This window comes from Protopterus annectens, chromosome 9.part0 (assembly GCF_019279795.1).
Source record: "Protopterus annectens isolate FY-2018-M chromosome 9.part0, PAN1.0, whole genome shotgun sequence".
In the NCBI taxonomy this organism is placed as follows: domain Eukaryota; kingdom Metazoa; phylum Chordata; order Ceratodontiformes; family Protopteridae; genus Protopterus; species Protopterus annectens.
The window spans coordinates 1,909,392,464-1,909,418,934 of NC_056743.1; the positions used below are offsets into that span (position 1 = coordinate 1,909,392,464).

The 26,471-nt window shown below is 38.5% G+C and overlaps 1 protein-coding gene across 1 annotated transcript in view; it reads left to right on the plus strand.

The window, feature by feature from the left end:
* Positions 1-26,471, plus strand: part of VAV1 (vav guanine nucleotide exchange factor 1) — a gene marked incomplete at its 3' end in the record, with an annotated part of 1,650,237 nt that overhangs the window by 1,000,503 nt on the left and 623,263 nt on the right. The window contains 1 exon segment of the mRNA XM_044084720.1: positions 9,123-9,255. Within this exon segment, the coding sequence (XP_043940655.1) occupies positions 9,123-9,255 (133 nt within the window).

Genomic DNA, 26,471 nt, shown 5'->3' on the forward strand with positions numbered 1-26,471 from the left:
GGACATATTAAGATAGGATATTTAGGGTGTGTAGACATGATAAGGTAGGATAGTTTTGTGTGGGCACATACTAAGATAAGATATTTGGGTATGGGGGCATACTAAGGATACGTGGGTGTGAGTACATACTCTGATAGAATATTTGGGTGTGTGGACATACTAAGATAGGATATTTGGGTAAATGGACATATGATGAGAGGATATTTGAGTATGGGAACATATTAAATTGAGGGTTTCTGAATATAGAGCTGCTGTATTTTTATTAATTATAATGTAAGCATTAGACCATTGATGATAAAAGCCATGTTGTTGTATAAAAACAGTTACTGGGAATACTGTAACAAAGGATATAAAATAGTTTGATGGCATGTTAATACAATTTTATTGAAAATGAAAAATAAAATAGCCAGATCTGAATGCCAGTCAACAGCTATTGAACAAAGCAGACTACTCCAACATTAAAATGAGGTTTTCAGTTTGGTTTCTTTATTGGAGTTGGCAGTCCTTTCATACTTTCCTAGTGAGTGCTGGACATCACTGAACATGCCCATTTTGACTTCAGTACACTGATCCTCTCTCAACTTTTGCAAACCTTCCTACAAAAAACATAAGTTGCCTTTTTTTGCTTATTTATACTATTTACTGTACTTTTTGTGTGCTGCCTACTTTTATACTGTATTTGTTTACTGTGTACTAAACTACACTGTCATGCTATAATTGCCTGCTACACTGTGCCTGTAAAATCAAATGTTATTGTTGTTTTCACTGTTTAGCAAGCTTTTTGTTGTTTCCACTGTTTAAGTATTTACTGGTATTTTTTCAGTTATAAAGCTATCTGTTCTTCCTGCTCTGGTTTTCCCCACCAAGCAGTACTTAACCGATCTGTTAACTGTTTAAATAATTCTTTAAAGCCTCCTGGCTGATTTTCTACCATTTTAAACATGTTTTCAGTGTCTCACAGCTATTTTTCTGCTGTGTTAAACATTCTCTAGTGTTTCCTGCTGAAACTATGGTAGCTACTAGCTGTAGCATAGTCCAGATCCAGGCCGGCTGCTTCTGGAACTGTTTGTAGTGGTTTGTTTGTTCAGGGCACGTTTTCCAGGCCATCTTGGATTGGAAGGGGCATATCTGTGCTTTTGTGAGAGAACTGCATTTGATTGGGACTTGACTGCTAAAGGGAGGCTGGTCTAGGGCTTGGAATAAGCATCCTCATTGCTCCTTTTGAATTTTATTAGCATTTTGTTTTTAGCTTCTGGTATTTAGGCCCTGCATCTGAGCAGGTTTCAGTTTGTTTGCACATCTTGCAGCACCACATACTACAGTGCAATTGTACTCCACAGCTGCACAGTTAAATTTAATACATTTTCCCTTAAAACCCAGACAGAAATATCCAATTGCCAAGCTTCTCTGTGATCATTTCTGAAAAGCCATGCCTAGTGACAACAGTCTTCAACCTAACATTATGGACAGTTGAACTACCTTTGTTTCTCCTGCCAACCTTGTTGACTTGGGTCTCTAGAGGCAGTGTAGCAATTGCCTCATGCAGACACACAACCCTCTACTAATAACATAGTCTAGTACAGAGTGCGAAAGATGTATTTACACCAAGAATCTAGAATCCATGCTCTCTGTCACTCAAAACAGTAACACAGAGAAGGTTGTCAACTCACCCACCACTACATGTTCACATAGTACCACTATTCATACACATACCACTAGTCACACACATAATACGCATCAAACATGTAAATCCATACATGTGGAGGTTCTCTCAAAAAACTTACCGAAAAATCAGAGACCTCCAAAATACAACACAGTCTCCACAGCATCCATAACACATAGTAACACCAGTGTCTCACCCACCAAGCCCATAAGGCATAACACTCAAAAAACAAGTTTTCTTGTCATTGGAGACTCACTAGTGAGACACACAGATGCCCCATGCACCAGGTTGGACAAGGAGAAAGCCACTGTCAACTGCCTGTCCGGTGTTAGGATTCATCAAATCACGCATGCTCTCAGGTCTCTCAGCAGCAAGTACCGTTATGACTCTGTCATAGTTCATGTTGGTGTGAATGACCTGAGACATACCTCACTGGACTATATGAAGAGAGACATGATGGAGCTCTCTTAGTATGTGTAACAATCAGTTATGTCCCTAGCCTTGAGCAGAATACTACCCTCACCTAGAATGATGCCACAGTATAAACAAAAAGTGATTAATTTCAATAATTGGCTTGGTTTTTGGTGTCATTCCAAGAGGATCCAGTTTCTGTCTGCTTAGGAAGCCATGGTCAATAAACCTTGCTGCTTTGCCAGAGATGGTTTGCATATGGCACCCCTAGGCTATTGGCTACTGGCAAAGGCTCTTGCCTCCCCCCATAGTGTCTTTTTAAGGCAAGTTCTCAAAAACAACATTACTGACATGAAATTAACCAATCAGAACAAAGTAATGGTCATACTGCTAAATGCTAGTAGCTTAAACCAAAAACTTCACTCCCTGGAAGCGCTTGTATCACTAAAAATGTGAATGTCTGTGCAGTCACAGAAACCTGGTTTAAGGCCTCGGAGAGTACCCCAGCCCTGCAAGGCTATAATGCCTTCCACACCTTTAGACTGAAAAATGATTGAATGAAAACCAAAGGAGGTGGTGTTTCAGTCTATATTAAAGATAAATTCACCTCCCGTCAAGTTAGACTGGACAACTCCATGAGTTACTCCAAGTTCAGGTTATGGTGAGTAAGACCCCCATTCAAGTCATAGCTAGTTACAAATCCCTTTCCATGGGTCATGACACCCACAAAACCTACTTAATCAAACTGAAGACAATCCAAATTTTACCGAACACACAGGTTATGGAGGATTTCAATTATCCCTCCATCAACTGGGAAACCTACTCTAGCCCAGACTCAATAACACAAAAGTTCCTTGACTTTGTGTATTCAAATTCCTTGGAGCAAATTTTCCATACCCCAACAAGAGGAAGAAACATTCTATATGTGGTCCTCACTAACATGTCGAATAGGTGCACTGCTGCAACTGTTGGCCCCTCATTAGTTAAAACTGACCACAAATCAGTCGCCTTCAAACTGACACTAACACCAGAACTCACAAAGGGTGAAATTAGACTAAAAAACTTCACCATGGCAAACTATACCCTCCTAGGTGAAGGTATAAATGCATTCCAAGCCCCACCCCAAGCTGAAAGTGATAACAATGCCGAAGCTTACACAGAAGCCCTGTACAATCACTTACATAAGTGTGTAAACTTGACTGTACCAGATAGAATCAAAGTCAGAGCCCCAAGTAAAATCAAGCTGCAATGGTGGTCTTCCAGAATCAGTAAACTACACAATAAATGCAAAATGTTGCTGTCCAAGAAAACAAAGACAAGGACCCAACAATGGAAAAGTACCCTCCTCGGCCTTAACAGGCAAGTATGACAACTTGACAAATCCTCCAAGAGCTCCTTTAAGAGAAACCTAGCAAGTACTGCCAAGGATAACCATAAGGCCTTTTACAGCATGTACATAATCTACTGGGTAGGACCCAAGCATGTAAAGAACTGGTGGCCAACAATATCAAACACACTGACCCCACAGAGATAGTGAACCTGCTATTGGATAGGTTTCATGAAAATTTCACTCCCCTATCCCCTTCTAACTTACAACAAACCCTCCCCCAAACACCCCTCCCCAATTAACATATCTGAAGAGCAGGTTCTCAAAGCCCTGTCCAAGGCAAAGAGCATGGCCTTTATGGGACCCGATGACATCCCAGACTGTATTCTAAACAGGCTAAAGCATAAACTAGCATAACCACTAAGTACCCTTTTCAATCATAGCCTAACCACAGGGTTTGTTCCTGCAGAATGGAGAACAGCTACAGTTATTCCCCTCCACAAAGGTGGCCTAGCAACAGACCTGGGAATTACAGACCCATAAGCCTGATGAGCCTCATCTGTAAGGCCATGGAATGTATCATTTTGGACCTCATAAATAAAGACATAGGTGACCACCCCTGGATCCTACCCAAATTGGCTTTGTGAAGGGCAGATCCTGCCTTTAAAATCTGGTGGATTTGTTTGGAAGTGTGACCAAGGCCATTGATAAGGGCAAATTTGTGCAAACATCATACCTCAACTTAGCAAAGGCTTTTGACACAATCCACCATTCAGGCATTACCAATAAACATAGTAAACCGAATATAAACCCCTTCATTGTAAGATGGGTTGCCTACTGGCTTACAAACCAAACACACACTATCAAAGTGTGTGACTCCACATCAACCAGCACAACTGTAACCAGCGGGGTGCCACAGGGGTCAGTGCTGGGCCCCCTACTGTTTGGTATATACTTCTCAGAAGTTCAGGTCAAAACTAAAGGGTTGTGGCTGACCTTTGCAGACAACTGCAAACTAGGTGCAATCATAGAATCCCCAAATGATGCCAGTGTAGTCCAGGATGGTCTCACACAGATCAATGACTGGTGTATTAGTCACGGTCTCAAAGTGAATGCAAACAAATGCATCATCATTAAAAAAACACAAAACGAACAGAAATGCAGAAAATTGCAAAACCAAACTACTCAGCCAGGAAAAAAGCCACACCATGATCTCTGTATTTCAATTGATTTAATAAAGGAGCTCTGGCACCTTGGCACAAACCAGCCTTCCAGGAGTAAATGCATCATCATTCCCTTCGGCACAAACAATGTCCCTTCACACTATCAAATCAATAACAATAGCTCCTGCATCCCTCTTGGACATGGGTAGTCATTACTAATATGATCTTGTGCATTGACTAAACCTTTTCCCTTGAAATATAATGGGTCTAATAGGCTAGGCTTAAATTGACCCTTGGGTCAATAGCTTAGTGACCTCTTATGAACCTATGAACCTATAAACAATACTCTAAGTACCCATGAAGTGGTAAGGGATCTGGGATTACAGGTTGACCACAACCTTAACTTCGACCACCATGTGCCTGCCATTGTAAGGAAAGCTTTCCATGTAACTCACTTGATTATTAAAGGCATCACCTTGAGAGCAAAAGAAGTTATAACCCCCTTATACTTGGCACTTATCTGGCCCATAATTGAGTAAAGCACCCCATTCGGTATATTCCCAACTAAGGACCTACAGCAATTAAAGATACCCCAGAGGTTTCTAACAGAGAAGATCAAGGGCCTCCAGCATGTGCCTTACATAGATCAACCAAAATCTCTGCCACTATGCTCCGTTTCGTATAGACTTCTTACGGGAGACGTATGCCTGACCGACAGAGCAACCCAAGACCCAAACTTAATGAACTTACTCCATATCTGTAAATCAAATGGGTCTAGGGCTACCCATTCCAGGGACTTAAATATGGCCTGTGACTTAAATAGGACATGCTGGAAGGACATATTTATCTCCCAGTGACTGCCACATCTTTGGAACAGGCTACCTATTCATGTGAGACAGAACACCTCTATGATGCTGTTCAAGAGGAACCTGGATGGGACACCATAAAATCTTACCAGAGATAGTGCCCACAACCTTCCTGGACATGGGCAGTCATCAATAAATGCAATCTTGGGTATTGACATTGGGTATTGGGTATTACATTGAGGTGAAATGACTAGGTTTAAAATGACCTCCTGGTCGGTAGCCTAGTAATCTCCTATGATCCTATGTTCCACCACATTTTAAATCTAAAAGATCTGTGCTTTGCAACTCTGCTAAAATGTTATTAACAACCAGTATGGAAACCCTTTGGTATAACTTGGCTTTCAGGAATAGTTATATAATTAAATTGTACCTCGTTGTCTTCAGAGCTGTTTTTCTGAGTCATTGTATGCATTTACAGTTTTAAAGAATGTATTTACTCTTCTCTATGTTTTGACTGTTTTACATTTGCATACAGCTGCTGTATTTTCCCAAAATCTTAAGTCTTAGACTGTGTGGACGCAAGTCATTTATGGTCATTTATGTTGGAATTCTGGGATCTGTCCATTCCGACATTTACATTGTCCTTGAATGAGTGCAGAAGGTGCAAACTCAGAGGAGACCAATACCTTTCTCAAACATCATGGGGTTGTTTGTGCTCCGGCACTTTACTCAGAGGAGACCAATACCTTTCTCAAACATCATGTGGTTGTTTGTGCTCCGGCACTTTACTCAGAGGAGACCAATACCTTTCTCAAACATCATGGGGTTGTTTGTGCTCCGGCACTTTACTCAGAGGAGACCAATACCTTTCTCAAGCATCATGGGGTTGTTTGTGCTCCGGCACTTTACTCAGAGGAGACCAGTACCTTTCTCAAACATCATGGGCTTGTTTGTGCTCCGGCACTTTACTCAGAGGAGACCAATACCTTTCTCAAACATCATGGGGTTGTTTGTGCTCCGGCACTTTACTCAGAGGAGACCAATACCTTTCTCAAACATCATGGGGTTGTTTGTGCTCCGACACTTTACTCAGAGGAGACCAATACCTTTCTCAAACATCATGGGGTTGTTTGTGCTCCGGCACTTTACTCAGAGGAGACCAATACCTTTCTCAAACATCATGGGGTTGTTTGTGCTCCGGCACTTTACTCAGAGGAGACCAATACCTTTCTCAAACATCATGGGGTTGTTTGTGCTCTGGCACTTTACTCAGAGGAGACCAATACCTTTCTCAAACATCATGGGGTTGTTTGTGCTCCGGCACTTTACTCAGAGGAGACCAATACCTTTTTCAAACATCATGGGGTTGTTTGTGCTCCGGCACTTTACTCAGAGGAGACCAATACCTTTCTCAAACATCATGGGGTTGTTTGTGCTCCGGCACTTTACTCAGAGGAGACCAATACCTTTCTCAAACATCATGGGGTTGTTTATGCTCTGGCACTTTACTCAGAGGAGACCAATACCTTTCTCAAACATCATGGGGTTGTTTGTGCTCCAGCACTTTACTCAGAGGAGACCAATACCTTTCTCAAACATCATGGGGTTGTTTGTGCTCCGGCACTTTACTCAGAGGAGACCAATACCTTTCTCAAACATTATGGGGTTGTTTGTGCTCCGGCACTTTACTCAGAGGAGACCAATACCTTTCTCAAGCATCATGGGGTTGTTTGTGCTCCGGCACTTTACTCAGAGGAGACCAATACCTTTCTCAAACATCATGGGGTTGTTTGTGCTCCGGCACTTTACTCAGAGGAGACCAATACCTTTCTCAAGCATCATGGGGTTGTTTGTGCTCCGGCACTTTACTCAGAGGAGACCAATACCTTTCTCAAACATCATGGGGTTGTTTGTGCTCCGGCACTTTACTCAGAGGAGACCAATACCTTTCTCAAGCATCATGGGGTTGTTTGTGCTCCGGCACTTTACTCAGAGGAGATCAATACCTTTCTCAAACATCATGGGCTTGTTTGTGCTCCGGCACTTTACTCAGAGGAGACCAATACCTTTCTCAAACATCATGGGCTTGTTTGTGCTCCGGCACTTTACTCAGAGGAGACCAATACCTTTCTCAAGCATCATGGGGTTGTTTGTGCTCCGGCCCTTTTCCAAATATGTTGGAAAAGCCTTACTTCCCTGAACACAGAAATACAGCAAACATATGTAAAGAGACACAAGTCACTGAAGAGTGGCACATTCTTACAAAATACTTGTTTTGACATCCTCAGTACTTTTTCTTTGCAATATAAATTGGTTCTCACTGTGCTGGCTGCATTTTTCAGGTTAAAATGCACTCCTTTTCAATAATGTTACAATTAGGTGACTCCAACGGATGATGATCATTTTTTGACTTTTAATCATTTGTTCCAGGATAGCAAATATACTTCAGAAGTGCTCCAGTTACTCATTCTGTTCATCTGAATTTATAGGCAGCAAACAGGCAGTGGGTATAAGAGATCAAAGTTTATCTATGTATCAGAGATTCTTCTCTTAGGTTTTTGTTGGCCCAATATGCCATTTATTTGAATGTTAATAAATTATCTTATTACAGAAGGGATGTTACATTTTTCCATCCTGACTTTATCTAGAAGAACACCCTGAAGCAGTTTAATCTCTATTCATTTAGTGTTTAATTTCTCTCTTTGAGTTAATTTATAGTAAATGCTATTCCAAGGCCTGTTGTGCTTTAGCCATCTAACTGAAGAAAAATGTTACCTGTTAGAGAAACAACCAGTGAAACTCTTAGTGATACAGTGAAGCTTGTTAAAGTTTCATGAAATACAATAATTGAAATTCACCTTTGAAATGTCTTCCCTGCATCAATCTATGCTCTTTCCTTTAATGCTAAGAACTATCATCAGAACAACACATTGTTAAAATCTTGTCCAAATTCTTTAGCTAATTGATTCAACAGTGCCAGGTTTTGTGGAGGCAGTCTTTTTAGTCATTTTTGAGACATCATCTGGTGACTCAGCTTTACAGGACAAGCTCAGATTTTCAGCCTTTTTTGCCATATGGTGGAAGAATATACTTGGCAGGAATGTTTCTTGGGAGGTATTACCAAAATATTTCAGCAATAGTACTTATAATAAACACCTGTTAGTGGCTTTTTAGTTGTAAAGTTCTTGTGAGAAATATATAGAGGCAACTTAATATACTCCTGGTCTAACCCCTCGGTCTCTTATGGCTACGGGGAAACAAGTAGCAGGAATTGCATTGGCTAGGCTGAAAATGCTCTACTGGACCTATTGTTTTGCATCTACCTATGAACCTGTAAGCAATTAAAGCATGGCACGCACACAAAAATATCTACCTTTCTTTAGATGTAGTTAAATTTGTGATCCATTTTTTACGTAATAGAGCATTATCCTTTGTTTGAAACTGCAAGCACTGAATGTTTAAATTGTTCAGTTTAATTTTTTTTTAATAATTAACAGATATGACCATGAACCAATGACTTTAACTGGGCTATTACCTTTTGTTACACTGAATTAATTTAACAGATTTTGATTAGGGAATTCAAGACTTGATTGTTTTCGTGAAGAAGCCTTTAAAATTAGACAGTAACATGAATTGTTTATAACCCTAGCTAATAATTTTACTGCTTCTGTTGTAATTCTTTATTTCTTTCTGATTAATGAAGCAGGCTAGTTAATTTATAATTATATTAATTTTTGTATTTTTATATGTAGATACGCTTTTCTATTGGATAAAGCAATGCTAATTTGTAAACGAAAAGGTGACTCTTTTGAACTGAGGGAATTACTTGAGCTTTCAACCTTTGATGTGAGAGATGATCCTTCCGGAGACAGAGATAATAAAAAGGTAAAATTATTACAAGGAATAATTCTGTCTAAACTCTTTCAATGTAATGCCTAAATGCAGTGTTCATCAGTGTTCCCACAGCGTTAGGCTAAAACCACTATATAAGATTGTGACATGAATGACTGGATGGGAAACAGAAAATATACCCCTGGGATCCCACCTGTGTCCCTGCTGGACAGAGAAAACAGGTGCTGACTTTGTGGGAACATGGGTGAAATTCTTGGCTAGGCTTATAAGGGCCTCAGGGCCAATAACCTAGTATCATCCTATGAACCTATGTGGTGCATTAACACAGGGCGAGTGGTAAAGCACCTATGTGGTGCATTAACACAGGGCGAGTGGTAAAGCACCTATGTGGTGCATTAACACAGGGCGAGTGGTAAAGCACCTATGTGGTGCATTAACACAGGGCGAGTGGTAAAGCACCTATGTGGTGCATTAACACAGGGTGAGTGGTAAAGCACCAATGTGGTGCATTAACACAGGGCGAGTGGTAAAGCACCTATGTGGTGCATTAACACAGGGCGAGTGGTAAAGCACCTATGTGGTGCATTAACACAGGGTGAGTGGTAAAGCACCAATGTGGTGCATTAACACAGGGCGAGTGGTAAAGCACCTATGTGGTGCATTAACACAGGGTGAGTGGTAAAGCACCTATGTGGTGCATTAACACAGGGCGAGTGGTAAAGCACCTATGTGGTGCATTAACACAGGGCGAGTGGTAAAGCACCTATGTGGTGCATTAACACAGGGCGGTGGTAAAGCACCTATGTGGTGCATTAACACAGGGCGGTGGTAAAGCACCTATGTGGTGCATTAACACAGGGTGAGTGGTAAAGCACCAATGTGGTGCATTAACACAGGGCGGTGGTAAAGCACCTATGTGGTGCATTAACACAGGGCGGTGGTAAAGCACCTATGTGGTGCATTAACACAGGGTGAGTGGTAAAGCACCAATGTGGTGCATTAACACAGGGCGAGTGGTAAAGCACCTATGTGGTGCATTAACACAGGGTGAGTGGTAAAGCACCTATGTGGTGCATTAACACAGGGCGAGTGGTAAAGCACCTATGTGGTGCATTAACACAGGGCGAGTGGTAAAGCACCTATGTGGTGCATTAACACAGGGTGAGTGGTAAAGCACCTATGTGGTGCATTAACACAGGGTGAGTGGTAAAGCACCTATGTGGTGCATTAACACAGGGCGAGTGGTAAAGCACCTATGTGGTGCATTAACACAGGGTGAGTGGTAAAGCACCAATGTGGTGCATTAACACAGGGCGAGTGGTAAAGCACCTATGTGGTGCATTAACACAGGGTGAGTGGTAAAGCACCTATGTGGTGCATTAACACAGGGTGAGTGGTAAAGTACCTATGTGGTGCATTAACACAGGGTGAGTGGTAAAGCACCTATGTGGTGCATTAACACAGGGTGAGTGGTAAAGCACCTATGTGGTGCATTAACACAGGGCGAGTGGTAAAGCATAACTCTACATCTTTCAAAAGAAGACATCAGAAAAATAACTCAGCATGTGAAGAAAGACGTGAGTAGCTTATGCATAATGTTAGATTGCAATACCTCAGAGAGAGAGAAAGAGAGGCATGGGTGCATGGAACATCGTCCTTTAACGTTATGAACACAGAACAGAATATTTAGTGCAACTATGAGACAAACAAAGTAAGGCACAGGAAAGCTACAGGAGTGATTAGTTGTGGTGTGCAGAGTATAACCTGAGTAGGGAAAATGGCAGAGTTGGTTACATAGATAATCTTCGTCTGCTGTTGGACCAATGTGCTTCTTAGTGTTGGCCTGTAAAAAGAGGTCTTATGAAAGGACTGATAATAAAGGGCTGCACTACATGTCCATCGTCACTCCACACACCCCCACACACACACACACACGCACACACACAAATGAATAAGATACCCAAGTCTCGGTTTTTGAGAATATGCTCTGAACTGGAGGAATACAAGATAACTACTGAGAACTTATTACTCTGATTTTTGCCTAAGGGTTATAAACTAACAGATATCCAATAAGCAAGAAGCCTGACAGATGTGAGTAACACACAAAATGCATTAACTTATCAGCCACCCAGGATAAAACCAAAATATATAGTAGAGCTTTTATAGCAACTTATGGTGTTAATATTAACGTCATTGAAAATGGTATCCAAAAATATTGGGGTACTGTACGGAAAAATAACGATCCGGAAGGATTTCTACCAGACAAACATGTTTACTATAGTCTAGGTAAGACTATAAATGGGTACAGGGTGGCTTCAGAATTTGTTTTGAAAGAGAACTGACACAATCTACTATAGCATCTGTTCTCCAACAAGATCACTTAATGCAGCAATTGTAGATTTTGTGTATCTCTACTTTAAAACAATGCCTTTTCATCATCTAACACTACAATTATATTTTGATATCTAACATGTAATAACATGCAAAGTGAATGGGTAATATACATGGCAGCATGCTCTTACAAATGTAAAACTTCAAGAATGTTTATAACAAGGATGGCAGATCATCTCAGTGAAATTTGTTACCAAAGGGAAACAGATACTTCATACAAACACACTAAAATACCTTACTGGCATATTTAAACTTTTAGATATTGGTAAAAACACAAACATATGCATTAAATAATGGGATGGCAAAATACTTCAGCAACTAATGAATAAAAATGTATTATGACATTGGCAGCTTTGCTGATTCCTAGATTAAATACACAATGTTAAAACTTGTTTGAATTTACATTTAGCTCCATTATACATGTCAATTTGGAAGGCTTTTCTTTTTCAATTAACATGATTTATTTCACTTCAGATCCTTCATTTTAACTTTTTATATAATTATCTGCTCACAAAACTTGTATTGGGTATAGCTGAATTCATTTTAGTGATTGCCATTTGTTTTATTAAAGTGAAAGTATTACCTTGTTTCTAAGTTGTTCTGAGCAAAAGAGCTTGCTTGTGATGTTATCCCACCACTATATTTAAAGAGGGGGAATAACAAGCATTAATTGGATAGCACTGATAAAGTCGGTTACACCAACCCTGTTTTACTTCTTGTCATCTTGGAATGTCACTTCTGTTACTTGAGATGTGTTAAATAAACTGGATTAAACTAGAAATCAACTGATTGTATTTTCTGTTTATACTGTGTTGCTGGAACTGTTTATAAAAACTTAAGTAGTTGCCCATCAGTCATATGCAAAACTGGTGTGGGAGTCTGGGGTGCTGACAAATGCCAGAATACTACATTTTTTTACATTAAAGGCAAAATCATTTTATTGCATCATCCGTGTGCAAAGATAAGTGCACTTTGAAGGAAGGTGATGTCAGTAATACTAAACGGACAATATCCCAGGATGCCTTCTAAAGAGCATGAAATGTGACCTGTTAGGCCCACTATAATCACTATTTAAGTGTAGTCTCCAAACAGGCTTCATGCCTAAAAAATGCAGAACAGCAACAGTCATCCCTCTGCACAAAGGTGGGCCATCTACAGACCCTGGAAAGTACAAACCCATGAGTCTCACTAGTGTCATATGCAAAACCGTGGAAAGAATTATCATGAAAATGATTGATAATGACGTAGAAAACCTTCAGGCACTAGGACCCAACTCGCTTTGGTTTCATCAAGGGCAGGTAATGCTACTCAGGCTGGTGGCTTCTTTGAGTAGGCCACCAAAGCAATGAATGAGGGCAAAGCAATTCACACTGCCTACCTTGACCTGGCAAAGGCATTTTACACAATACCTCACTCAGGCATTGTTAACAAACTCAAGAGATTAGGACAAACCTGTATGTCACCTGCTGGATAGCAAACTGTCTCACAGACAGGACCCAGGAAATTAGAACTGGGAGTCCATCTCTGCAAAGAGTCTAGCCACAAGTGGAGTCCCTCAGGGATCAGTCCTTGGACCGCTCCTTTTTTGGCATTTACTTCTCAGATGTCAAGGCCAATGTCAGTGGTCTCTGGCTGATGAAAGTTACAGATAATTGCAAATTAAGAGTAGTTATAGAATCCCCCACTAACATTAATGTTTTCCAGGAAAGGCTGACACAGACAAATAACTTGTATCAGAGCCATGGACTAAAATTAAGTGCCAAGAAATGCATAATAGTATCATTCCAGAAGTCTTCCAGCCATGGTAACTATCATATTGGTAACACACTCCTGGGATTTGACTCAGTAGTCAGGGACATGGGGACAAACATAGATAGTAATCTAATCATTGACAATCACATGTCTATAGTCATGAGGAAATCATTCCATGTTGTGCAACTTAGAAACAAAAACATGGATTCTAGGCTCAAGGAGGTCATTTTTCTATTGTATTCAGCATTCATTAGCCCTCTCATTGAGTACAATGCTTCCGTTGCTATGCACCTAACCAGGCACATCCAAGAACTGGAATGTCTACAGAGGTTTCTCACTAAAAGAATGCAGGACATAAGTAACATGGCTTATGCAGCTTGCCTCGAAGTATTATCTCTATGTTCTGTCTCCTCCAGGCTGTTGAGGGGAGATCTATTTCTGGCATATAAGGCATTGTCAGATCTCACCCTGATGGACCTCCTGCATGTCCACAAAACAAACAGCACCACAATTATCTGTTCTAAAGATTTAAACCTTGCCTGTAATATAAATAGGTCCTGTTGGAGAGACAGGTATGTATCCCAGAGACTACCCCTTCTCTAGAATGGGCTCCCTATGCATGTAAAGCAGAAATCCTCCCTAACTCAATTCAAGTGTAACTTGGACTTTTGGATGGGGGCAGGAAATTCATCCCTGGTTTGGCACCTATGTGTCTAATGGGCAGACAGCCTGTAAATGGTTCATATCCCAGGCCCCTGCTTGTAAATATTTAATCTCCCTAGCCCCTGGTTACACTTATCAGGGGTACCACAAGTTGTTAGAGATTTGAGGTGCATAGCTAGGCTTAAAAAGATCCCAGTGGTCATTAGCCTAGTACTCAGTGATAAACCTATGAATCTATGAACATGTTTGCAGTCATTTGTTTATTTAGCAGACAATAGAGTCAGTTTTGACATCTGAGAAAAAGATGCCAGTAAAGTGGTCTCAGGACAGAGACTTGTGGGGAATCCATTAGTGGCAGGTGTAACAGGAGGTGACAAGGACACTGGTATTCCTTCTCTTACCTGAGATGTATAAGCATGTACCGGGCATGATACAAAGGTGGCTGCGTTCATCTTTATGCACCAGTTTATGTATGATTTCATCATGGGATACAGTGTAAAATGCTTTAGCCAGATCAGCATAAGCTTCATGGACAGATAAACTTTCAGTCAGGGAGGTGGGTGCACTCTCATGTTTCATGAAGTTAAACATGTAAGAGCTACCTTTGACAGGGTTGTACTGGGTTATGTCACATGGTGCAGGACATCTCACATAACTATCAGCATAAGTGCCATGATTTTTGTCTCCATTAGCTGACATGATACGGTTGTGAGGCTAACTGGTCTCCATTTATTAGCACCTGTAGACCTGTAGAAAGGTATGCCTTGTGGGATAGGGCATCAACAGTATGCGTCAAGGTATTAGTGAAGTAGCCAGCATTTAATATTCCATTAAGAATGTGCATAGAGTGGTACACTAGGCTATGTTCGATTGAACAAGTAAGGCTTCCTGTTCTCTCATCTGAGCCCATGGAACTGATGTATCTGACCTTAGTGATGAAGTAGTGATCATTTCAGGTACAACTTCAGGTGAGAGCATGTTACAGGTGGTACAGGTCCATGGGCTTCCTCTGTGTGGCCTAACTACTGTGCTAGCTATTTACTGCTTGCCCTTTTATTGTTGATAATGTTTTCTTCTAGCAGGCAACATTTTTTTGGATATGGTTGTAGAAGGATTTGTGGCAAGGTTTTGCCTCAAGTAAAGCTTTGCTTCCTTTGATTATTTCAGTGAGATCTTTTTGGATGGAGGTAACCTTAGTTTTATTGGGCAAAAGTTTAAAGGTTTTACACATACTTTTCTGATAGTTTAGTAATTTATTGATTTCGCTACTCCACCATTGTAGGTTTACCAAAACCTCTTCCAGCACTTTTATGCCTTATGGGGACACATTTCTCAGTGCAGGTTTTAAGAGTGCTGTACAGGGTCATGAATGATTCATCAGTAAGGTGCGATGGTTAGGGGAGGGCTTAACATATGCTCCTAGAGCTTAATATATGGTCACAGATAGTTGATCAAGATTCTTGCTCAGTGACAATGTAGTTACCATTTGAAAGCAAGGTACTTGTTCAAGATGCCATAATATTTGCTGTAAAAGTCTTTAAAATATTTCCATTTTTATGAAATATGTTTTGGTACCTATGAGGAACTTCACTGAATTGGATTCAGAGTGAAAGGGAGGGGCAATATTTAGCTTAGCAGCAGTGGCAGGGATACATATCAGGATGACATCTAGTATGTGCCTGCCCCTTGTTGGCATTTTTTTAACCATTACTTTGAGATTACTAATGCTTTTGAAGAGTATTATATTTTATGCCTAATTATTGGAAGTGCCATTGTCTTCCCAAGCAAAGTAGAAATAATTTAGGTTACCAAATAAAAAGGTATTTTTTCTTATGTGGATGGTTAGAAGTTTATCTAGAAAATAGTTATATTCTTGAGGTTTCACGAAGAGAGACCAATTATGTTACACAACTGTATTTTTTTAACATAATCTGGGTACGGAGTACTTCATGCCCGCAATTTCTTTCTATAACCCTACTTTTTAAGGATTTGCTTATGAAAATGTATACACCACCTCTTTGCTCATTGGGTTGAATCAAGTAAAAAGGGTTGTAACCAGGTATTTGTGGAATACAGGAATGGTCACTGAACCATGTGTTTCTGATGGCAATTATATTGATTTCCTCAAAAGCAAGGTAACCCACTAGGCAGCTTAACTTTTATTTAAGCTGCAGGTGTAAATGATTATCACCTTCATTACATTGTTATCAGTGAAGATCAGCATGGGATGTCCTTTAATCTGATCCTGCCGAAAAGAGATGCTGGGGAAGAAAGGAGTCTGTTTGGTGCTCTAACCCATTTGAGAAGAGGTGTAGGCCGTCCCTTGCAAAGGAAGTCTCACACTTTTCCCCCAGAGCTGCACTGAGTCCCCCAGGACTGTTACCACATAAATATGAAATTAAGTGTGCAGAATTATTTATTCATTCATTCCTGTCTTTACTGGGTTTGTGGACCGCGCCATTATGACTCTTTTCAGGAATGACCTGAGCCAAGCAGGTAGAATACATACATGCAAATTAAGTATTTATTGCAACAATGTATAGACATGACATTCCTAGCCTGTCCCAGTTTTTATCTGAAGCACCAATAACTTTCTAACCTCAGGTGTGGCAAAAGAAGTGACAGTGGTAAAGTATCAAATTATTACCCCACACACTGACTTAAAAGATACCACATTCCTAACTGTGCAAGTGCCAAAACAGGGGGAAAAGTGCATAACACTAGCATTATCTGTTACTTGCCTGTGCATAACACTAGCATCATATGTTACCTACATGTGCATAACACTAGCTTTATATGTTACCTACCTGTGCATAACACTAGCTTTATATGTTACCTACCTGTGCATAACACTAGCTTTATATGTTACCTACCTGTGCATAACACTAGCATTATATGTTACCTACCTGTGCATAACACTAGCTTTGTATGTTACCTGCTTGGGTATAACACTAATGTTATATGTTACCTGCCTGCCACCCTCACCCTTAAACAATGCCAGATTAGTCATTGCACCACCTATTAAAGCCAATAGCAAGCACACAATACAGCACTGCAGCTGACTTCAATGCTACCATCTTGGATCCCTCAAATAATTACATCTTAGTGGCATTAGCTGACCTTCGGTGACCTCAAATGGACATTGAACCAACTAAGTCCAACTTAATCTCCCAGAACTATTCCATCTTTGATCTTCTTATCACCAGTAATTCTCAAAAAGCTGTTCTCTTTTAGATCACCTTCACCATGTCCCTTAGTAAATTTAAATTTTGTCACTATTTGAAAGCCTTCAAATACAAAGCCCAGCTCAGCTGCAGCAAAGTAATTCTGATTTGTCATACAGGTACAATGATGTTTCCATTATGTGAACTACTGCTACTTTTGGTTGACCCTTGCCCTTGCGGTCCAGATGGTAGAAAAAGGTCAAAATGGCTCAGTGTGATTATCTGATTAACAAATGATTAACAAATGACTAACAAATGACTAACAAATGATTAACAAATGATTAACAAATGACTAACAAATGACTAACAAATGATTAACAAATGACTAACAAATGATTAACAAATGACTAACAAATGATTAACAAATGATTAACAAATGACTAACAAATGATTAACAAATGACTAACAAATGACTAACAAATGATTAATAAATGATTAACAAATGACTAACAAATGACTAACAAATGATTAACAAATGACTAACAAATGACTAACAAATGATTAACAAATGATTAACAAATGACTAACAAATGATTAACAAATGACTAACAAATGACTAACAAATGATTAACAAATGACTAACAAATGATTAACAAATGACTAACAAATGACTAACAAATGATTAACAAATGACTAACAAATGATTAACAAATGATTAACAAATGACTAACAAATGACTAACAAATGATTAACAAATGACTAACAAATGATTAACAAATGATTAACAAATGACTAACAAATGATTAACAAATGACTAACAAATGACTAACAAATGATTAACAAATGATTAACAAATGACTAACAAATGACTAACAAATGATTAACAAATGACTAACAAATGACTAACAAATGATTAACAAATGATTAACAAATGACTAACAAATGATTAACAAATAACTAACAAATGATTAACAAATGATTAACAAATGACTAACAAATGACTAACAAATGATTAACAAATAATTAACAAACGATTAAATAAAGAAAAGAAAATACAAAATTTGAATAATACATATACAAGTGACACTGAATGCGGCTGTTATTGCTGTTACCTCACAATGCTTTGTTCTCTAGTTCTCAGATGAGATGCCTTCTGTGTAAAATCTGTTTGTCCTCTCTGTATTCACAATGGGATTGTGCTTGGTGTTATGCTTTTTCCACATCACAAACTACCCAGAGGTGTGCTTGTGTACGTGTTTGTACACACCTGTGTGTAGGTCTGTGCATCCTGCAGTAAACGTGGATCCTTTACAGGATTAGTTTGTTTTCTTTGCTCACACTGAGTGCCTGTGTGTGTGTGTGTTTTTGTGTGTGTGTGTGTGTGTGTGTGTGTGTGTGTGTGTGTATGCTTGTGTGTGTGCATGCGGGTGTGTGTGTGTGTGTGTGTGTGTGTGTGTGTGTGTGTGTGTGTGTGTGTGTGTGTGCGTGTGTGTGTGGGTGTGAGTCACCTGCAGTACACTTGAATGGCTCCCTATTACACTGTCACAGATGCAGGTTGTCGAATGCATCTTTGTCGAACAGTAAAGCGTGAAAAGGCAAAATAGCGAAGCAGCGTTTCAGCAAATTCTTTCCCTGGAAAAGAATTTGTTTGGCTGCTTACGCTACTTTGCCTTTTCGGCACTGTAGTGCGATCTCGGAGTTGGTATATTTAAGTAGGGGGCTGTGGGGGGCATTAAGTAATGTTTTACTGTTTGTTTTTGTTTTTGTTCTTGCTTCAGAACAGCGATTGTTTTCCATTGGAAAATAACCACTGTTCTGAAGTTTTGACGTAGTAAGCTTTCCCTTATATGGGGTCGATTATTTGTTGTACGCTCTTCTGAGCATGCAATATGATAATATAGACCCCACTTGAATCCTGTGCAGGATTAGTTTGTTTTCTTTGCTCACTCTGGGGGCCAGTGTTTGCTCTGGCTCCTCTATGGCCATGAAGTAGATAAAGTGCACATTGGAAAATGTACATACATCATTGTATGACCCATGTAAATACAGGTGGCCTGTGGTCAGCAAAGGCAGAAGTTATTAGCATCCATCTTTCATACTTATTGGGGACAAGTCTATCTTAAATCCAAATAAAAAGACAAGGTCTGAGCCAGGAGCTATGTCAGTGGGAATTATACAATAAATACTCATTATTATTCACAAATGAGAATGCTGATTGGACAGTCCAACCAGTGTACTTGTTGTAAATCAAGCATATACCAAAATAGGAAAGTGTGGCCACTGAAGTACCATTAAGCGGGCAGACTTTCTATTGACATCTGCTGAGGGACAAAGCAAAATATAAGAAAAATTAGGTACGTTCTGCAAATTAAACAAACAGAAACTGCCCTGATCTTCTCTTTATGTTTGCACTGTCCGTTGTAAATCTCTATTTTTTTTAATAGTTAAAAAAAAAACAGCAACTGAGATTCTGTTTTCTGCATCACTTCTCCTCCACCTATGTATTGTGCAAGAATGTTAATATAAGTGCCATACACATGCGCAATAACAGGGAGGACAACATGGAAGAATTTATTTATTTTACATTTGTTAACCGGGAAAGTCTGACTTGGAATGAGCCAATTTTCAGTAGAGACACGGGGTGAAATGCTCCAGATGCATGTCTTTGTAGAGTGGGAGGAAACCGGAGCACTCAGAGGAAACCCACACGAATGCAGGGAGGACATGCAGACTCCGCACAGAAGGCACCCCAGCTGAGTATCAAACCGGAGAACCTCTTGCTGTGAGGTGACAACGCTACTGCTGCACCACTGTGCCATCCACCAGAAGAAGGCTGAGGTACCCTTATACAAAGACATTATTTGAGAAAGCTAAGCAAATTTCATTCTTAAATAATGTAGTTGCAGTTGTGGATGTGGGTATGTCAGGATTTACTCATGGCTGAATAAGTAAGGTATATATATATATATATACATGTGTAATAATGCCCCAATAATGACTAGTAATTCCACTTAATATTATGTGAGTTACACCGAAGTCCTTTCCACCAACTTTGGCAGTCAGCTTGCCGAAGGAGAAACCATCATCTGTAAATGTAGGTCATTTGTAGCGAAGCCTATGTTTAAAGGTACTTTCTTACCGGCATAGGTGGTAGGGGCTTCTTCCTCCTAAAAAGTGACAGTATTGAATTTACTTACATATTATATAAAATTATTATCCGTACACCAATTGTTGGTTGTATCTGTCTAAAGAATCAGCATGTCTGGTAGTTAGATGACAATACTTCCTCCTTTGCAGTAATCTGCACACATAATGAGCTAAAAGCTAGGATCCTGTACATCTGTGTGAAGAAATGTCCCTTACCTGGCTACTCCAGTGTGTGTGGAAAGTTTACCACCTGCTGTTTCCAAACTTAAAGAGCATGATAAGAATCTTATTTTACAAGGAGCTTGACTCTATAAAATAATTACTCAATCTTAAGATTTATTCTTGCGAGATTAATGAAGCTGAGGCCAACTACTGGCCTAAAAGCAGAGCGCAAGGGTTGTGTAGCACTTGAGTTTTTGTTGTGCTGTCCAATGGGAATGGAGCTGTATAGCACAAATAGAAAGGTGAACCGTCCAATGGGAATGGAGCTGTATAGCACAAATAGAAAGGTGAACCTGTTGATCCAGGAATTAGCAGACCAGAACCCTAATCCATTAAAAAAGTGCTTTTCTCTTTTTCTTGTAATGTGAACAGCCTTTCTAACTCACTTAAAACAAATCAGATTTATTAATCTGCATAAATCTGACATTATATTTGACCTTGAAACTATCATTTATGTATACTGAGCATTAAAATTCCTTAAACAATGTTATCGTGGTATTAGCGCATTACAATTCCTTAAACAATGTTATTGTGGTATTAGCTTCTCTTTTTGCTACTGAGAGAAAAAACAAGGCACATGCATCATTTTCACAAGCCATACTTTGTCGTGCTAACCACTGAGGTGGACCCCAAAGATGGCTGAAACTGATTAATGTGAAGATTGGGGTCAGAATACTGCCCTGGCTAAATTATACATCCTCCAGAAGATGTGTTTGTCTTCAGCATGATAATTACTCTATTATACGGGAAAGTAAACAAGTTTACTTGTTATAGCAGGGGACTGGAATCTGATCCCATCAACATCTGACTCCAGTTAATTAACAATTAATGAAATTTAAGAAGGTCCAAAGACAGCATGAATCAGCTTCTCTCACTAGTGGGTGTAGAAGGTGTAATGTTGACATTATGTAGTGTAGTTTACATATTACTCACCCTCATGGAATCTGCTCCAGAAGACATACAGTAATGATATTCCAGAATCACAGCTGATGAAACAATGCTTCAGGACACATCTGACTTGATTAATTGAAGATGTGCTATTGATGTACAACTGAATTTACCAGGTGAGAAAATCACAAATCAATAGAAATTTAACACAATGAATTGTATTGAATGCAAATATAGCAAGGGTTTTGATGATCCATTACCCAAGATTATATATAACAATTTTCTCAAAAATTACACCCTTGTCCTAAAATGTGAAAAAGCTTAAAGCTGTTCTGCAAGGACATCTTTAAGAAATATACCATAGAAAGAAAGATAAAGTATCAGAAAGTCTAATTTACTGACAAGCATGGCTGTCAGAATTATAAAGACAGTCACTACAGGTTCCACCTGCCCTTAACCACATAATAATGCAAACCAAACAATGTATGCAAGAGTTCATAAACGTAAAACAGAGTTAATATTTTGACTAGTCCCAAAATTTGGATAAATAATTGATAGCCAAACTACATGAAAGAATAATTAGTACATCTATATCTAAAAAGGGGTACTCCCAAAAACAAATGTCAGATTCAAAAATAAGTTGTAGAATTGTATTGTGACTGCTACTGTATTGTTAATCCAGCTGAGGAAAGCAAACCAAACTGGATTCATTACTTCAAATAGCTTAATCTGTCAGCACTGTCTTAAAAACAAGCTATAGAGCTAATACAGAATGTATGCTTGTCCTAGATACTTACAAAACTCCATCAGGTAAAGCCCACGTACTAATGGTTTATCAATGGAGTTTTATCTCTTAAATTATTTTCCCAGATGTAAACAATCTATTCAAAGTTATTTGATAGGACTAACTCCTTTACTTCCTTTGGCTGAGACTATTGTCCAGTTCTAGTGAAATCCAGAAACATCCACAGTTACCTTCATGGCATCAATTAAATATTTAATGTATTGTTTATTATACATTAGTTAACTGAGATAGTCTGAATGTGAAAATTCTATTTTCAGTAGAGGACCATGGAGAAAATCTCCAGTAAAAAGTTACTTTGTTAATTAATAAGAAAATTAATAAAAAAAAACCTGCAAAACCACAAAAACTTTAATTGAGAAAATAAAACAATAGAATATTTAGGGATCTCTATAAAGCCCATCTGGAAAGAAACTGTACTTTCAAATTATACAAAGCTATTAAATACAGTCACTAAACTAACAAATAATGTTTTTCACCATGGAGGGTAGACTTACATTGATAAAAATGGTTATCCTACCAAAAAATGTATTTTATACGCAATCCTTAATTTTAATCCTTCCAAAAAATTGAAGCAAATAAGTAGTATACTAATTAAGTTCCTTTGGTTTACTCAAAAACCAAGACTAGCTTATAACTGGCATGTAAGAGGTTGGGATAATAATAAAACTGGTTTTCCTAACATTGAAATGTATTCAAAATCTACTATTATTAACTTAGTATTACACTGGCTGAGCAGTACTTATAGTTCAAGCTGGAAACAGTTACATGAAATTTATATAATATCTAGTACCAATTATGAAATCCAGATAAACTCCTTGTTAGCAATAAGGAAAATACATTGGCTATTAGAGATGATTGTTTATATAATAAGAAGTTTAATCATTTCACACATGGTATGAATCAAGTTTTTAGTTCCTTTAAAAGTGTAATAGAAAGTAATTACAATGTTAAACAGTTACCTTTTCTTATCTTTCCCATTGCATACACTCCAGATTGTTTAGAGTCCTTTAAGTAAAATGTTAAAGTTTAAAGAGAATAATTTAAAATTCTGCTATCAATTTTTAGATAATAACAAAGCATTCTCATCAGACATACTTCTAGCTAGATACAATGTCAAACAAGATAACCGGTTATCATTACAGACTCTACAACAATTTATAGAGAACAAAATAAAAATATCAATACATTCAGGAACATATGCTCTACCAAAATTACTACAACTGTTAATGTGTAACAACTTGATGGATATTGGTCATAAATTATGCATTTTCTTTATATATAAAATCTTACGAGATGAAGTCTTACCATTCGATTTAACCTTTTGGGACTATTCTACAAAAGTGAATAAAGAATCCCTATCAGCTGATAATAAAAAAAACTATTATTAAAATCTGTGAATAACACCACATCCTCTCTTTATTGGAAGCTATATACATGGACATTTTTAAATAGATGTTTTTTCACTCCCTATAAAATTGCTATTATTTCTAAGAATAAAGAATTAAAGTGTTGGAGATGTGCCGAATCCTTGGAAGCTAATTTGGTCCATATGTTTATTGAATGTAAAGTTCTCTTACAATTTTGGTTTGATTTCAAATATTTTGTAAAGGCTCTGTGGACTGATAATTGCCCTGTTACTGATATTCCTAGTTGATATTTGATGTTCCTATTCCAAATGTGATTCCAAAACATCAAGTACCTCTCTTTGGTCACTTCTGCCTATTGCTAGAAAAGTAATTACAGAATTGGAAAAGTAAAAAAAAAATCTCTTATTTACAGACTTTATAAATTTAGCTAAATGTGTATGTAAAAGTGAATTGCTCACTATTTGTATCAGAACATCTAACTTAACTCATAAAAGATTAGCCTGGCAGAAACTGCAAGTTTTATTAGACAAATATTAATGGTATGTACATTTCATACTGAACTTTGTCATGGATGATTATACATAGTTATAGATAGTTGATTTTTTGTTGTTTTAAACATGTTTTATTGTTTCAAATGTTAATTCTTGTTGTAAAAGCAAATAAAAAGTTGGTAAAAAAGTCACTGACATGAGACCATCTAGATAGTAATCAAGAATAAGAAATAAAAACATACAAAGTATAAAAAAGTATATGACATATATGTGTGTGTGTGCGTGTGTGTGTGTGTGTGTGTATGTGTGTGTTCATGTGTGTGTGCGTGTGTCTGCATGCATGTGTGTGTGTGTGTGTGTGTGTGTGTGTGTGTGTGTGCGCGTGCACGCATGTGGTTGCATGTGTGTGTTTGTGTGCATGTGTGTGTGTGTGTATCTGCGTGCATGTGTGTGTGTGTGTGTGTGTGTGTGTGTGTGTGTGGTTACATGTGTGTGTGTGTGTGTGTGTGTGTGTGTGTGTGTGTGTGTGTGTGTGTGTGTGCGCGTGCATGTGTGTGTCTGCATGCATGTGTGTGTGTGTGTGTGTGTGTGTGTGTGTCTGTGTGCATGTGTGTCTGCATGCGTGTGTGTGTCTGTATGTGTGCGCGCACATGTGGTTGCATGTGTGTGTGTGTGTGTGTGTGTGTGTGTCTGCGTGCATGTGTGTGTCTGCATGCATGTGTGTGTGTGTGTCTACGTGCATGTGTGTGTATCTGCGTGTATGTGTGTCTGCATGCACGTGTGTGTGTGTGTGTGTGTGTGTGTGTGTGTGTGTGTGTGTGTATGTGTATGTCTGTATCAGGAGAGAGAGGGATAGATATTCATACAGAGGGGACAGTGATGTAAACAAGTTGAGTGAGGATAAGGCTATAAGAAAAGGAATAGAAATACAAAATGAGAACCAATACTGATGAGAAAATGATAGGGTGAGTTAATGACACGGGAGGAAGAGTATAGATATATATGAAAAGGTAAATACAGTTTATTTATAGACGTCTTTTTAGCATGTTGATAATAGATTTCCTTACTTCATTTCTGATGTTTGGTGGTATGGAGCTCCATAATTTGGTCACATAAATACTGTAAATAGAGTCATTCGATTAGCTGTTTGATTTGGTAGTTTGGAGGAGTTTATGAATTTGTGAAAGCTGGTTTCTAATTGGTTTGTAATTAACTACAATGAACAGGGATGGACATTTATTAGCTTTTTAGGTTATTTTGTATATAGTTTTTGGTTAATTTAATGTGAGAAAATTATGTAGCTCTAGCTAATGTATGCTTTGAAGGTCTGTGCAGTTGTAACACTTGGGATGTTTCCACGATATTTTCTAACTTTGTTGAAACTATCTTCCAGTTAATTCAAGTGGATTTGGGGAAATTACAATGTAGGAGGAGCATACAGTGGTGTAGGGAGAAGAAGCATTTGAGCAGAGTGAAACTGTGATGTCTTAGGTAAGGCTTTGATATATACAGCATGCCTTTTTATTTCTTGTGGAGGTAACATAATTTATAGGTTTCTCAAATAATCTTCTTTAATGAAAGATCATACCAAGAAGTTTGTCATGGGTAATGCATTCATTTTTTTTTTTTTTACTGTTAAAGGTGATTGAGATTTCTCCTGGTCCAAATAAGAGTAACTTTGACTTATTGGCATTTAGCAGTAAGTGTTATTCTTGGAACCACTCTTCAATGATGTCAAAGTTTCTCCGTGTTATAGTTATGTAAGGAAGCTGGATAAGCAAATTGGGGTGGAATCATCAGCATATTGAATTAATGACACACCTGGAATAATAATATTTATTTATTTATTTATTTATTTATTTATTTCAGTTTGATTACCGGGGAAGTCCACTGGGCCAAGAAGTGCCCATTTTCAGTGGAGGCCCGGGGAGAAAAGCTCCATAAGCAATACAATGAAACATGATTACATAAAGTTAATGGTATAATACAAGAGTAAGATTGAAGCAGTCAGGAAATACATTTACATAAAATGTGCAAGAAGAGCAAACATAATGAAGCAATACAGAGCAGAGTAAAAAAAAAAAATACATAGATGTGCCCAAAAACTTCTTTTTTTTTTTTTTTTTTTTTTCCCCAGAGGAAGAGATCCCTGGAAATTATATCTGGTGAGAGCAGGAACATTTCCATTTGGATGACAGGTATTTGAGAAGTAGGGTCTTGAAGGATTCGGAGTTAGGTATAGTCCTAAGAGAAGGAGGGAGAGAGTTCCATTTTTTACCTAGAGAGAAGGAGAGTAGAAGTTGGCCGGCAGGACGTTTAGGTTTGTGGATGGAGATAAGGTTTTGGTGTTCAGATCTCA